Below are 12,803 nucleotides of genomic sequence, written 5' to 3'. Positions count from 1 at the left end.
CTTTGCTTCCCCACAAAAACAATTTTTCTGCAGGAAAGCAAAGAGACTCTATGGGGGGACATGTTTCTGCATGCGCACAGTGGTGCAGAATTCCTCCAGAAGTAAAACACAACTCCCTTGCTGTAGTAGATAACTTGGAGCTTTCACTTTGAGCATAGCTCTAGGAGTGGTTATCTATTAACTTATCAGAGAATGGTAATTACAGATAGGAAAATTTCTGGTCTCTACAGTTATCTGTTAACCACAAAGGGAAAAAATAAACTAGCCACCAGGTCAGATCCTAATGCTCCTGTAATCAGTTCTTAGCCATTTTATCCCTATCACAAATGACTTGATGCACTGTTGCAGGCTCAGCAGTCATATTTGTAAAACTTGGTACATTTAAACCAGTACTAAACATAGGAATATGTAGTAATGAGAGTTTGATTTGAAAATATTCAGAGGCTCTAGTGCAGGACAGAAGGGAACAGTGCCCCTATATAATTACAAAATCTTTGAACTGTGACAATTTGTAGTGAACACCAGAATTCAGATCAGCTAATTGTTTTGCTTTACATTGTTCCACATTTTTTAAAATTATCTATTTCAGAGCAATTCATGATGTTAAAGCCACAGACATGGGATTGAGCAAAGTGAGATTCAAGGCAGAAGTAGACTTTGATGGACGGGTTGTGACTCGTTCTTACCTGGAAAAGCAAGACATTGAACAGCTGCTACAAGTATGTTTAATAAAGCAATATCGTTACATCCAGCATTTTTTTCTTTCCCATTATCAAGCATATTAAAAGAAAAATTTGCAAGTAGATGGGATATATTGTTTTGCATTTATATAGCTCCTCATCCTGAAGAATCCCAGATGGCCTTACATATTTAACACCCTGATACAAAGTATACACAGAGATCATACCATCAGCCTCCACCTCTGGGCTTAAATGCAGCAGTAGTGCATAGCAACACTACAAAACCTTCTTAGTACAAGAAGTGTAAAAAAAAAAAAAACAACAACAAAAAAACAAAACAAAAAAACACGTATCCAGGTCAAATTACAAGGCTAATTTTAAATAATCAGGATATTGCCCAACATTCACAAGTTGTTGTTCTGTCTAGATTTGCCTGTATAATTCCCAGCTCCTTACTCTGAAAAGCTTTTTCTAAAAACCACCCTGATTCAGAGGAAGACCAGGAAGATGGAGCTAGGCAAGCTCACCCTGTGACAATGCCAATACCACTTCTGCAACACCTTGGGATTTTCTCTGGAAATCTCTTCTCCAAAAACTGATTGTTATAGGTCTCGCAAACTAAGCAGGCTCAGAACCAGAGGTGGCATTGTTTCAGGTCTGGTTTATGATCATACAGCACATTATTTCTCTCCTTGCACTTGATTTTTAAAAACTAACGTACGTTTTTAGAGATGTTACAGGAAACGTTAAGAAGACTATTTAAGTCAAGTTAGCTTTGTATCCAAGGAGTACTGTTGATCTTATACTGTGCTATGTCTATATTAGTGATGCAATATTTGTGTCTTAAATATACTTCAGCCTTATCGCCTATGACTGTGATATTACAAGTTAAGAAGCATCTAGCCAGTTCTGTCCTTGGATATGAGACAGCCAAGAAAAACTCATGTTAGTATTGGGATACCATCTATAGGTTTTTATACATCTGTTAGCTTGGGTTTTACTATTTGGTGAAAAATTCCTTTCTTTATAGAAGAGGTCTGCCTAGTAATTCTGTAGAGAGTGTTACATCCTGTTTTCCTTAACCTCTTTTCTTCTGTTTGGTGCACTGTTGACATCTCCTAGTCTCAGTTCACAGCTGGTTTACTTGGCTCTTTCTGGGGGCCAAGGATGAGTATTTCCTGCAGGCCATATAGTGAATCTTTAGGTATTACTACATTTACTTTGCCACCTGTGATGCAATACATTATACAGCTACCACTAAAGTTACACATTTTTAAATCAGCAGGTCTGGATAACTTGCATCCAAGAGTTTTAAAAGTGCTGGCCGAGGAGCTTGCTGGGACCATTAATATGAATTTTCAATAAGTCTTGGAACACCGTGGAAGTTCCAGAAGACTAGAAGAAATGTGCCAATATTTAAAAGGGGTAAATGGGACAACCAGGCTAATTATAGTCCTGTCAGTCTGACATTGATCCCAAGCAAAATTATGGAACAGCTGATATGGGACTTAATTAATCAAGAATGAAAGGAGGTTAATATAATTAATGTCAAACAACATGGGTTTATGGAAAACAGATCCAGTCAAACTACCTTTTACTTCTTTGAGTAAGATTACAAGTTTGGTTGATAAAGGTAGGTGTTGATATAATTTATTTAGACTTCTGTTAGCAGTTGACTTGGCATTTTGATTAAAAAAACTTGAACAATAAAAAATTAACATGGCACGCATTAAAATTTAAAAAAAAACCTGTCTGATAGGTCTCAGTGTAATTGTAAATGGGGAACTATCTTCAAGTGAGTATGTTTCTAGTGGAGTACTTCAGGAATTGGTTCTTTGCCCTTTGCTGTTTAACATTTTTATCAGTGACATGGAAGAAAATAAAATCATCACTGCTAAAGTTTGCAGATGACCCTAGGTTGGGGGATTGGTAAATAACAGAGGATGGGTCACTAATATGGAATGATCTGGATTGCTTGATAAGCTGTGTGCAAGCAAATAAATATACCTTTTAGTACACCCAAATGTGAACTTCAGAACAAAGAATGTAGGCCATACTTACAGGATGGGAGACACTATTCTGGGAAGCAGTGACTGAAAAAGACTTGGAGTCATGGTGGATAAGCAGCTGAATGTGAGCTCCCAGTGCAATGCTGTGGCCAAAAGGGCTAATGCAGGGGTGGGCAAACTACGGCCAGCGGGCCACATCCAGTGCACCAGCAGATTTAATCCTGCCCTTGAGCTCTCGCTGGGCAGTGCTTACTACAGGCAGCTCCCGGAAACAGCGGCATGTCCCCTCTCTGGCTCTTACATTTAGGGGTAGCTAGGAGGCTCAGTGTGCCGCCCCCGCAGCTCCCATTGGCCGGGAACTACAGCTAATGGGCGCTGCAGGGGCGGCACCTGTGCACGGGACAGTGTGGCGAGCTGCCTGGCCGTGCGTCCGTGTGGGAGCCAGAGGGGGGACATGCTGCTGCTTCTGGGAACTGCCTGTGGTAAGCGCTGCCCGGAGCCTGCACTCCTGAGCGCCTCCTGCCCTCCAAACTCCAGCCCTGATCCCCCTCCCGCCTTCCAAACCCCTTGGTCCCAGCCTGGAGCACCTTTCTGCATCCCAAACCCCTCATCCCCAGCTCCACCCCAGAGCCTGCACCCCCAGCCAAAGCCCTCACTCCCCCCACCCTAACCCCCTGCCCCAGCCTGGAGCCCCCTCCTGCACGCTGAATGCCTCGTTTTTGGCTCCACCCCAGAGCCCAAACCCCCAGCCAGAGCCTGAATCCCCTCCCACATCCTAACCCCAATTTTGTGAGCCTGCCATACAATTTCCATACCCAGATGTGACCCAGGGGCCAAAAAGTTTTCCCACCCCTAGGCTAATGTAATCCTTGGATGTATAAACGGGAATATACAATAAGAGTAAGGAGGTTATATTACTGCTATATTTGGCACTGACGTGACCACTACTGGAATGTGTAGCAAGTTTTGGTGGGCATAATTCAAGAAGGGAGGTTGATAAATTGAAGAGGGTTCAGAGAAGTCACAAGAATGATTAAAGGATTAGAAAACCTGGCTTCTGTGTTTGAGCTCCTAGAGTAGTCTGTCTATTTTAGCTTAACAGAGAAATGGCTAAGGGGTGTCTTGATCACAGTTTAGAAATACCTATATGGAGAATGAGCTCTTCAGTCTAGCAAACGAGAGTATGGCAAGTTCCAGTGGCTGGAACTTGAAGCTAGACAAATTCAGACTGGAAATAAAGTATACATTTTTAACAGTGAGGGTAGATAACCATTAGAACAACTTATCAAGAATTGTGGTGGATTCTCCATCAGTGTCCATTTTAAAATCAAGAACGGTTGTTTTTCTAAGACATGCTGTAATTCAAACAGGGAAGATGTTGGGTAAGTTCTGTAGCCTGTGTTATGCAAAAGGTCAAACTATATGGTTACGGTGGTCCGTTCTGGCCTTACGTTTCTGAGAGAGAATGAGAGGAGAGAACAAGAAGAGAGAAGCTGCTCTGCCTTGTTAGGAGAAAACGGAGAGGTTTACCAGCTTTTTGAAGAGATGACTTTTTTTTGGAAAGACAAAGTGCAGTTCTCTAAACCTAGTTTGTGAATAAAGGAAAAAGTGAAAATGTGTATGTACATAATGCAGGTTTATTGCCAGCCCATCTTCCTCCCCATCTGTTTTACATCCTTCATGTCCTTCGTCCTCACTGCCCTGAAAAGTCAGGAATGATAAAGAAGCCCAGTCTTTTCCAGTTCTTTGGCAAATGGTTGCCCATTAGGAAACACGAATATGTTTAAAAATTGATGGTTGCTTGTTTTTCGTTTTGTTTTGGTTTTTACCTTCCCCTCCAACCTCTCAAATTTCATTTCTTGCTAGGAAATTCAGCAGGTGAAAACTCTTGAGGAATTAGAAGCCTTCATGCTTAAACATGGAGAGAATATCATTGACACACTGGGAGCTGAAGTAGACCGGCTTGAAAAGGAGCTAAAGGTAATATTCAGTTGGTAAAAATTATTAGTCAGTCTGAATGCTCCTATTTTGCTGATATTTAGGGCTTTGTTGTACCTTTAAGGAAATCAGGGACAAACTTCAGTTAAGTTTCATTGAACAAATCTGACCTTGAAAACAAGTATTTATCATGCCTTGGGTCTGCTTGACATGTGTGGTTTGCATGGTGGTTTGTTTTGTCTCTGTCTAAGGCACTTGCCATTCTAAGATCATTACTACTTATTGATAACAATTCCCATGGAATATTACCTGTTTGCGTTTTCTGAAAAATGGTACAGTTGTCTCAAAATGTCAAGTCATTTATAGGCCCTTGAGCTCCACATCGGCTGTAATGAGAAGCAACTTTTAAATGGTTTTTAACCATACACTTAATGTTGTATCAAAAGTGATGTCATTGCATATGAAGGGGGTGCCAATTACTTTACGTCTTATTTTTTGTTTTGCTCTTGGCAAAACAGAATATCTGTCACTGCGACTACTGCTCTACCATGTGACACAACTTCAGTAGACACACAAACAAGCATCCATCCTTTTTTCAGTTCAGGATTTAAAGGTATCTTTCAATTGGAACAGCAAAGGTTTGTCATCATTGTTACATTGTGGCTACTAAAACCTTACCTGAGAAGTTATGGTGGGTAGGTGTGGCATGCTTTTATTTTCATTTAGCTTGTGGTCTGTCCATTATACCAAACCATAACTTTATAAATGGATAGATTCATCACAAGGCCTCTTTAACACTTTTTGCCTTTGTGATTTCAAATTCTAGAGTGGTGTTATTGGGCTGGACAGAGATCTAGTCAGACAGTTGTGTTGTGACTCTGGTTTTGTATCAATAGTTTATGTGCTGATGTGTGATCACCTAGTTTTAAGCAGATGCTGGGAATTCCTGAAAGTGTATGTGGATTGGAGAGGTCTGGGAAGTACTAGATGTTCAACATTCAGTTCTGTTTTTGGAGTCTGGTTTTCTTGCCTTACATTCTGTTACATCTCACAATCTGGGAAAATGCTAGTGCTTGGAAGAACAGAGTTGTCTGTTCCTCCTAGGATGAAAAGGTGGACAGGGTATCTGTCTCATGCCCTTTGTGGCTGAGCAGCAGAAGGAATAGTATGTACAAATAAATCATATTAGTCTGCATGAAATAAATGGGAAAACTGTTTATATTACAAGTTTATGAAAAGCCCCAAAGGAAACTTTTTAATGCAGAACATATCCATTCCATACATTTCCTTGGTGGGTACTATAAGGCTATGATTTTTTAAAATGTTTTTCCTTTCTGCTGAAGAATTTATTTTCCTGCTTTTGGAGTAGTTAAGCATTTCCTTTGTCTGAAGATGTGAGGCATTTGGGCAGACAAATATTTCCACAGGCATAGGTAAATTCCATGGTATTTCTGAAGGGGAGCACGGAGCCATGATCCTAACCATAGTGTGCCAGATAAATGTTGTACCTTTGTGATTGCCTTTTCCCTTCATCAGAAGGTGCTTTTCAAGAGCGTGTTCTAGCGTGTGTAGGATTTTTGAGAAGCATTCTACGTAATTTTAATTTTATCTCCCCAGAGTGGTGCTATTGAAAATCAAAATCAATGTTTTGACTATAGTTGGATTTGCTTGCCAGCCCTTAGTGATTTTTGAACAGCAAGCTCAAGAATAGTAATTTTCAAAACATGAATACTATTTTCAATGTATATAGGGATTTCAATAATTGTGTTGCTATTGACAAAGCTTTACCTAATTTAAAGTCACCTGTAGAAATGTTGGCGAAGCATGTCACTTGAAGCAAACATCACCTGTTGTGCAAACCACATATTTAATAGTATAGACCAGTTCTTTTCATGCACTTTTGGCATTCAGGAAAGTGCCTCTTCTATGTAGAATGTAATTTTTTTTTCATTTGGACATTTTTACCTTTAAAACCAATTACCTTTTAAAAATTAAGTTAATTTTAATTACATTTTAAATTAAGTTGAAACCAATTACCTTTTTTAAATCATGAGCTGCTTCGTACTTTTGAAAGCATTAGAACTTATTTAGCTATGAAGTTGTCACCATTCTAGTACACGCTGATAAATGTTCCTTGGTGGACAAATTCTTTAGAGCTGCCTAAAGCATGGATTAAATGTATTAGTTAGTCTTCATTTTAAAACAATTGCTATGTTACATGAGGAGGGATTTGTTGTTTGTTGCCAACATCGTGGCAGGTCTTGTCATCAGCATTGTCGTGGTACATTTGATTGTCTATGCTTATTAATAAAATTTGTTTTTTTTTTGTTTCAGCAACGCAATCCTGATGTTCGACATGTAGATTTGGAAATATTGTAGACTTGACCGAAGAAATCCTTGGAGTACTCTCTTTTGGAAACAAGTTTGCACAGAGATGGAATAGCTATTGAAACTGCAGTCACCTCAATACCATACCTCATTTACTTCATGCTGTAGGCTTCCTGAACTGTTGTTACTGACTCGGTTTCCAGAACAGCTTTAGATTCAAAGTCAACAACTTTGTTTGGAAGATCAGTTCAACAAAAGCTTCTTAGCATAATTTCTACATGAGACTGTTAGAGGTGAATTTATTTGGGACTTGGAACTTAGATCTTTTAGTTTCTATAAGGCAAATGTTAATGCCTGAAAATACACAGAAGATAGTTTCCCTATTTCAATATTTTGTCAACTTACACATCAGTTTGCACTCATTTAACTACTTCCTTCTAGAAGCCATTGGAGGTATTTGCAAGATACAGATGTTTAATGCTAGAACAGACTTTGTTTCATTTGTTCTACCTACCACTTTGAACCAGTTGTTATATTCTAGCTATATGGTCTTTTTTTTTTCCCCCTTCTAAGATCAATCCCTCCAAAAAGAACTGCCCTTTTCTCGAGTTTCATGATTTGGAAACATGCTTCTGCCAGTGTTGCAATTATTGACATAACCTCAGAGGATCAGATCAGTCTCTTGAATGCAGTTGGCTTTGGGCTTGGCCTAGAGTATGTTGAGTTACTGCGCAGGATGTAGAAATCTCAACACGCTTTTTTTTTTGTAGGTGATCTTGGCCATGTCTTGTGTGTAGGTTTTCTCTCTTCAGACTTTTTCCCACCCATATGCCTTTTTGTTGCTTTAACTTGCTAACATTGGAGGATATAAATTTATTTAGTAGTTTTCTGATATTTTTCATTTGGCTTTTTATCCTTTTAAGAGGCAATATTCTGCAAATGATCTTTGCTAGCAAAAACAAGAGGTGGTGTAGCAGTTTTAACATATTCAAGAAATATTTATACTTAAACAGATGTGAAGATGATATATTAATTTATTTACACAGGCACTACTTGTATGAATCTGAATTGTAGATTGCTTTTTTCCCCCGCACCCCCGCCCTTCAGAAAAACCCCTTTGTGTGGAAGAAGTAAAACAATTGTGCTGAAATGTGTGTCATGGCTGTCAGTAATCCCAAAACTGAGTGCATAGAATTGATGTGTTTGAAATGCAGGATTCTAGTGTTTTATAAAATGGGTTTCTAGAATAAGGCTTTCTGCAATAGGTATCCAAGTCATAGCAGACTCTGTGAGAAATAATCTTTTAATAAAGGTTTAGTGAGTACAAATCATGCAAATCTAGTAATTGAAATATTAATGGAATAATTAGCGATAAATCTTTCTCCAAGAAAAATCCTTTATGCACTTTAAAACGTTTCAGTAACATGAAAATTGCTCATGGGAGAGAGGTGGCAATAAGAGCATCCTGATGAATCTGTTGGTGGGTAATCTAGTGACTGACATACTGAGGGCAGAAATGTTGATAGGGAATACAAGTCATCAAAATCAATTTAAGATTAAATCATATGCATTGCAGCAAATGATAATGGTGGAAACCAAAATGTCAGGATTTGATTAAATGCTTTGTAATAGTATTTTTTTAAAATGTCATTTGCCAGTGAATTATGAGAATTTAAAATAGCATGCCTTTTGACAATTGCAAAACACTGCATGCTGTGCATTTTAAATAAAATGACATTCCAAATTTTAGTTTTTGGAGATGAGGCTTTATGTACTGTAATGTGTGTAATGGATGACTTCGTTACATAGTTGGGAATGAAGGGTTAGTTAGTACCCTTGCCTATAATTCCTGTTCCTTCTCTTCTCATCAGTCATTTGTTTATAGCCTATTAGTGCTTAACCTAAGGGAAGACTTGATTTTTGTCTCCCACTGCAGTGCTAATTAGATTTGTAGTATATACTTAAGACTGAACATTAGAAATGTGTTTAATAAAGTGATATTTTTAAAGTTAATTTCACATATTTGTAAAATGTTACAAATGTGTGGGTAGTTTCCCAAATAACTAATGAGGGACACTTTAGCACATTCTGAATGGTTTACTTTGAGTCTTTTTCTCAAGTCTGCTTCTCTATATCCCAGCATGCACTCTGCTGATGACATAATCATCCAGGAAGAGCACTGGAACTTGACTTTGATTAAGGCAAATCCTATTTATCTCCTCTTCTTTCTCTATTCCCCCCCTCCCTCCCATAAAGCACTATAAAATACTGTTACTGAAGAAAAACAAAAATTTTAAAATCCTGGAAGGGAGGGCAAGAATCTGAACATTGCCTCTGGCCATTACTCTTCAGTATGTATGTGACATCACAAGTGCCATGTATGCTGGACCATCGTGAATGGGAGTCAGTAATCTATAAGGGGAGTTTGTATATTGTGTTTCTGAAACATCCCCAAAGGTTAGTAAATATTAGAAATGTACTGAAATGCTCCCTTATCTACTTTATAGAGAAACTTAAGCCCATAATCTTAAAGTGCAAACTACTCTGAAAAGTGTTTGTGTAAAAAAGGGTACTTGCTCAATCATAGCGGCTCCCTGCATGTATTCTGATTCATATCTGCCTACTTCACTGACAAAAATAAGATTGTACTGCTTTTTATTGTCTTTGCAGTGCTATGAGAAAGGGAGCTGGACTCTGTTGCTTCTGTCATCAACAAGATTTACTAAATTCCAGTTGGGTACATCTTTGCAACCCCATTGGAGGCTGTAGGTTTGCACAGGCATCATTAAGAACTTAATTTTATTTGCAAAGCCACTTTCATTGGTGGCGATGCATGAGGAAAGACCCCAGTTTGATTCTGAGAGCCCAGCATGGGTTTTCATGGCTTGCATTTGGTTAAAACGTCTTCTACATTGAGCACGACTTATAAAGAAATTGGCATAATAAACCTGGTACCCCATTTTTAGTCACTTTGAGAAGGGAATTGCACTTTAAAGTGGTAGCAATTTAAAATATATTAAATTATAATACATTTAATTAAATTATAATATAAAAAACTTTTAACAGCTTGCTGTTAAATGTTTTTAGTGAAAACTGTTACTCAGATTTAAGCTACAGTACTTTCATAGTCTAAAGAACGGGTTGAACTGGGTCCAGGATTTGGTTTAGCCTTGTTACGGTATTCTGATCGGAAGCTTTTTGGGATAGTCCTTTTCCGTGGTAGGATATTTTGGATTAAAGTAAACTTGCAAAGTACTAAGGAATTGGGTGTTTTCTTCATGAACCATAGATGTGACACCTTAACTTGTCAATTAATATTATCTCTGATTTGAAAGAGTGATAAAATCAATGGAGCAAGGAATCAGCTAAAATTTAAAATGTTTGTTCTAGGATTTTTTCAATACATTTTCCTCTGTCTCTTAAAGCCATGGAATATATTTATTTTTATAGATTCTGTTGGCCTTACAGCCTTTATTTTGCAAAACAGGATTCAGACAACTCTATCCATTTATTTTGTGGGAAATACATTCTCATTAGTTGCATGATATTTCATAATTCAATCTGGATGACATTAAAGAAATGCTGATTGACACAAAAGATATATTTTGAGGAAAGAGTCTAACCACTGCAACTAGTGAGGGCTCACAGTTTTAAGGTCTCATTGGATTCCCTTTTTTTTTTTCTTGGACTTCTATGGAAATTTCCTGAATACTTTGTCTTCTGACGCTGGACATGAGATCGTATGCTTTCCCGTTCAGATGGGACCTTCACTATGGTTATCTGTAGTTGTAATCTCAAGGCTAGGGACTAGTCCAACAAAGCTCGACTTGAGGCTAATCTTGAAGGCTATCCAGAAACTTCAGCTGGTGCAGTATGTGTGGAGCGCTTGACAGTTAAGTAGGGCAGACTGGCAGGAGTATATTGTACTTGTGCGCTGAACTTCAGATTGATTCCCAGTTCACAATGGAATTTAATTCAAGATGCTGGTTGCTATCTATAAAGCCCTGAAGAGTATAAGCCTCAGTTGTCTGGTACTGTTCCACCTGGGGCCCTCAGAGGCTCAGCATAAGCTCTTCAGCTTTTTCTGTTGCAAGGGTACAGGTCACAGGACCCCGACATTCTCAGTGGTGTGTCCTCCTCTTTAATACTCACACATGCTAGAAAAGTATGTGGACTACATCCACATTTGGAATGTGACTTAGATTAGCTTTCTGCTAACTGAAGGTCTGGAATCTCCTGACATTTTATCCTACTAGCAAGTTTTTGAGAGAATATGATAAATCTAACCTTTTTGAAGTGTGTTTGAAGAAAAGGAATGAAGACTTACCAAGATAAGCGGTAATGTGAAAAAATATGGAAACAAAATAAAAATGGGAAGTGGAAAAAATTAACATCAAATTCATCATATAGACAATGAGATAAGAAATCAGGTAATATTAGTTTGAATGGAAAAATAGACCATAAGAAATTATCTAACAAGGACACAGAATGCAATGTAGTTAATATCTGGATGCTAAGCAAAAGAGAGACTGTTCTGAAACATTTTTATTTCTTTAAAATAATGATTGGGTGAAACAGATACTTTTTTCAGTCTCACTGGAAAGATTTATATGGTGAAAACTGTCTTAGGTGACCAATCTAAGGGACTGACCATTTGTTTCTTGACTGAGGTGACCAGATGAAGGTGGCACAGATTATTATTTCAAAAGTTTGAGGTACAGTAGTATAAGACAAGAAATTGTCTAAGGTGGTCTATCATACAGATTTAATTATTTAGCAGCCAGGGATGGAAAATTCCGGGCCCTACTGCTAAGTATGATGGAGTAATCTCAGTGTGAGTAAATATCCCTCTCTCAAAGCTGTTGGCAAGCTGTTTAAGAGGTAGCGGACAGCGAGTTGCAGGAAGGGATATTAGTATTGGCACTGCACTGAGGAAACTTGAGGATTTATTTTTCAACAAGATCGATTCAGAGCACACTCAACTATGGGCACAAACACTGAATGAAAACACTAGTATTATGTGATTTAGCCACCTAAATCATGTAACTCAGTCCAATAAAAGGAATTTGGAATGAACTGAAGGAAGTTTTTAAAAAAGGACACCTTACAGCAACAAAACAACTGAAGCACCATCTTGTGGACACATTAAAAGCAGTTATCTCCCATTAGCAAGAAATAAATAGCGTTCCAAAGATCACTGCATTATATTGTGAACACACCAATATTTAATAGAATGACTGGAAGAAATTCCAATCCTTAACTTTTCAGGTTGTCTAAACTTCTGTGGACAAAGTGAAGTGCCCAGTCACATAACTTTTTGCAAATCCCTTTAAACCATTAATTGTACTAAGTGTCGTGTTCAAGGATTTGACATTTATTTAAATAACATGGAGAGGAAAAACCTTGTTCGTAGCAAGTACAGCAGCAGTTTTCCAGGCTACACTCTGTGCACTTTTGAGGGCAGATTCTTTCTCTAACACTGCTCAAAACCACCAAGAACCATTCAGGGAGAGGCTCTTATTCCCTGTTTAAAGTTTTGTACTGATAAAGCATATGGACAAAATTCTGTATTTCTAGTATTTGTTAACAAAATTGTTATGAGGAAGTAGAGCTAGGGAAAGAGTCTACTGATTAAATTAGCGAGACAGTTCATAGAATCATAGAATCATAGAATATCAGGGTTGGAAGGGACCCCAGAAGGTCATCTAGTCCAACCCCCTGCTCAAAGCAGGACCAATTCCCAGTTAAATCATCCCAGCCAGGGCTTTGTCAAGCCTGACCTTAGAGGTTTTTAAGGAAGGAGATTCTACCACCTCCCTAGGTAACGCATTCCAGTGTTTCACCACCC

The 12,803-nt window shown here is 38.3% G+C and overlaps 1 protein-coding gene across 4 annotated transcripts in view; it reads left to right on the top strand.

The window, feature by feature from the left end:
* Nucleotides 1–11,909, top strand: part of SLC30A9 (solute carrier family 30 member 9) — a 57,651-nt gene extending 45,742 nt beyond the window's left edge. The window contains exons 16-19 of one of the 4 annotated variants that reach the window (XR_012158682.2): nt 590–719; nt 4,556–4,669; nt 5,146–5,240; nt 6,962–11,909. Coding sequence is in view for 2 of the 4 variants with exons in the window: in XM_073342157.2 (XP_073198258.1) it covers nt 590–719; nt 4,556–4,669; nt 6,962–7,006 (289 nt within the window). In the remaining 2 variants the exon portion in view is untranslated. Of the gene's footprint in view, nt 1–589; nt 720–4,555; nt 4,670–5,145; nt 5,241–6,961 lie in introns of those variants that run through there. The other 3 variants (XM_073342157.2, XM_073342159.2, XM_073342158.2) reach the window with 3 other exon arrangements.
* Nucleotides 11,910–12,803: the final 894 nt, after the last annotated feature.

Source organism: Lepidochelys kempii, chromosome 4 (genome assembly GCF_965140285.1).
Source record: "Lepidochelys kempii isolate rLepKem1 chromosome 4, rLepKem1.hap1, whole genome shotgun sequence".
Classification (NCBI taxonomy): Eukaryota; Metazoa; Chordata; order Testudines; family Cheloniidae; genus Lepidochelys; species Lepidochelys kempii.
Note: the sequence above shows the minus strand (reverse complement) of the source record. Positions and strands in the feature narration are given on the sequence as shown.